Here is a 1,486-nt window from a genome sequence, read left to right as displayed (position 1 = left end):
ATAAAATATTTATTATTAAAAAAACAAAATTAATCAAATGCTATTTTATTATTAAATAATTGGTTGAGCTTGAAAACATATATATTTTTGTAATCCTAAAAATAATAGAATAAATACACATATTTATAAATGAAATACAAATATTTATATATTTTCAAAGAATTATTAATATTATTTAAACCACAAACATAGAGGTACTCCTAAATATAAACGGAAAACACCAACGTAAAAAACTACATAATTTAACATAATATGGAGGAAGTGAATGTATATTTGTGTTATTATTCATAAATTTAGTAATTATATCATTTTTATGGTGCATTCTGCATAAATATAAAACAAATATTCAAAATAGTATATTTTTTTTCTGCTATGATGTTTTTTTCTTTCAGTATAAACATGTAAATTTCTTTCCTGAATGCAATAAAATTATTGGTACTTATTTAGGTAATACTGAACCAGAATCAAAATGTTCAAAAAGTTTCTTTGATAGAAATATTATTCTAAATAATAGAATCAATGAAAAACAATGCAATGCAGCTTTATCATATCTATATAATATAAAATTTATGAGTTCTCATATTGATAAAGAAGCTGCTTCTTTATACTTTTATTATTGGATATATTATTTACTTCAACAGAAGAGTGAAAGTCAACACGTTAAAAGTGTTTATGAAGCTTTTATCAAAAATCATAATAATTCTTATGGTGAAAATTTCAAATTAATAAATTATACACATTATAATGACGATGTAATACAAAGGCTCAAAGTGTTATATGACATTGAAAATACTTATAAATTTATAAAAGATAAATGTAAACCTCATAATGATGATGGATTTTGCGATGAAATAAAAATAATTACAAATAAATATAATCCACTAAAGCAAACACAGTCTTGTGAACGAACAGATATGAAAACACAACAGACTCCTAAAAGTAATATTATAGTTCCTATTACAATTACAATTCTGATAATATTGATTGTATCCCTTTTTATGTTCATTTTATACAAGGTTAATCTTGGTATTATTTATTTATATATACAATAAAATTATTTACATAAACAATTACAAAGAACTAAAACTTTTCAAGTAAAAAAGATATATATCATTCCCCCTATTTTCCTTTATTATTAACTAGATCATCCCATCTGATTCTTTTCTGCGCCGTGGTATAACATGTATACGAAGTAAATTGTGTAACATCGATGAGGAATTGAATGAGTTACAACCTTATGAAATGTCCAAAAATGAATCGATGAATATCAGATATAATATATTATATAATTATAACTAATTTTATCATTAATGTATTACAAGATTTAAATATATTTTTTAAGAACACATAGAAATAAAATTAGAAAAATTATGATATATAATTCCACTATCTAACAAATTTATAAATAAATAATTCCTAAACTATTATTAAGTACAAATATATATTTATTTGTAAATTGAATAAGATAATATTTCTAAATATTATT

General features: G+C 21.1%; 1 protein-coding gene across 1 annotated transcript; it reads left to right on the top strand.

The window, feature by feature from the left end:
* Positions 1 to 265: 265 nt before the first annotated feature.
* PGO_001495 (variable surface protein) lies at positions 266 to 1,299 on the top strand (the record flags this gene model as incomplete). The annotated part of the gene is made up of 3 exons (XM_028690961.1): positions 266 to 316; positions 393 to 1,016; positions 1,144 to 1,299. The coding sequence occupies 3 exons, from the start codon at positions 266 to 268 to the stop codon at positions 1,297 to 1,299; spliced, it is 831 nt and encodes a 276-aa protein (XP_028546762.1).
* Between the last annotated feature and the right edge of the window lie 187 nt (positions 1,300 to 1,486).

Source organism: Plasmodium gonderi (genome assembly GCF_002157705.1).
Source record: "Plasmodium gonderi DNA, contig: Pgo-contig_157, whole genome shotgun sequence".
NCBI classification, from domain to species: domain Eukaryota; phylum Apicomplexa; class Aconoidasida; order Haemosporida; family Plasmodiidae; genus Plasmodium; species Plasmodium gonderi.
This window is presented reverse-complemented; position numbering and strand designations above follow the sequence as displayed.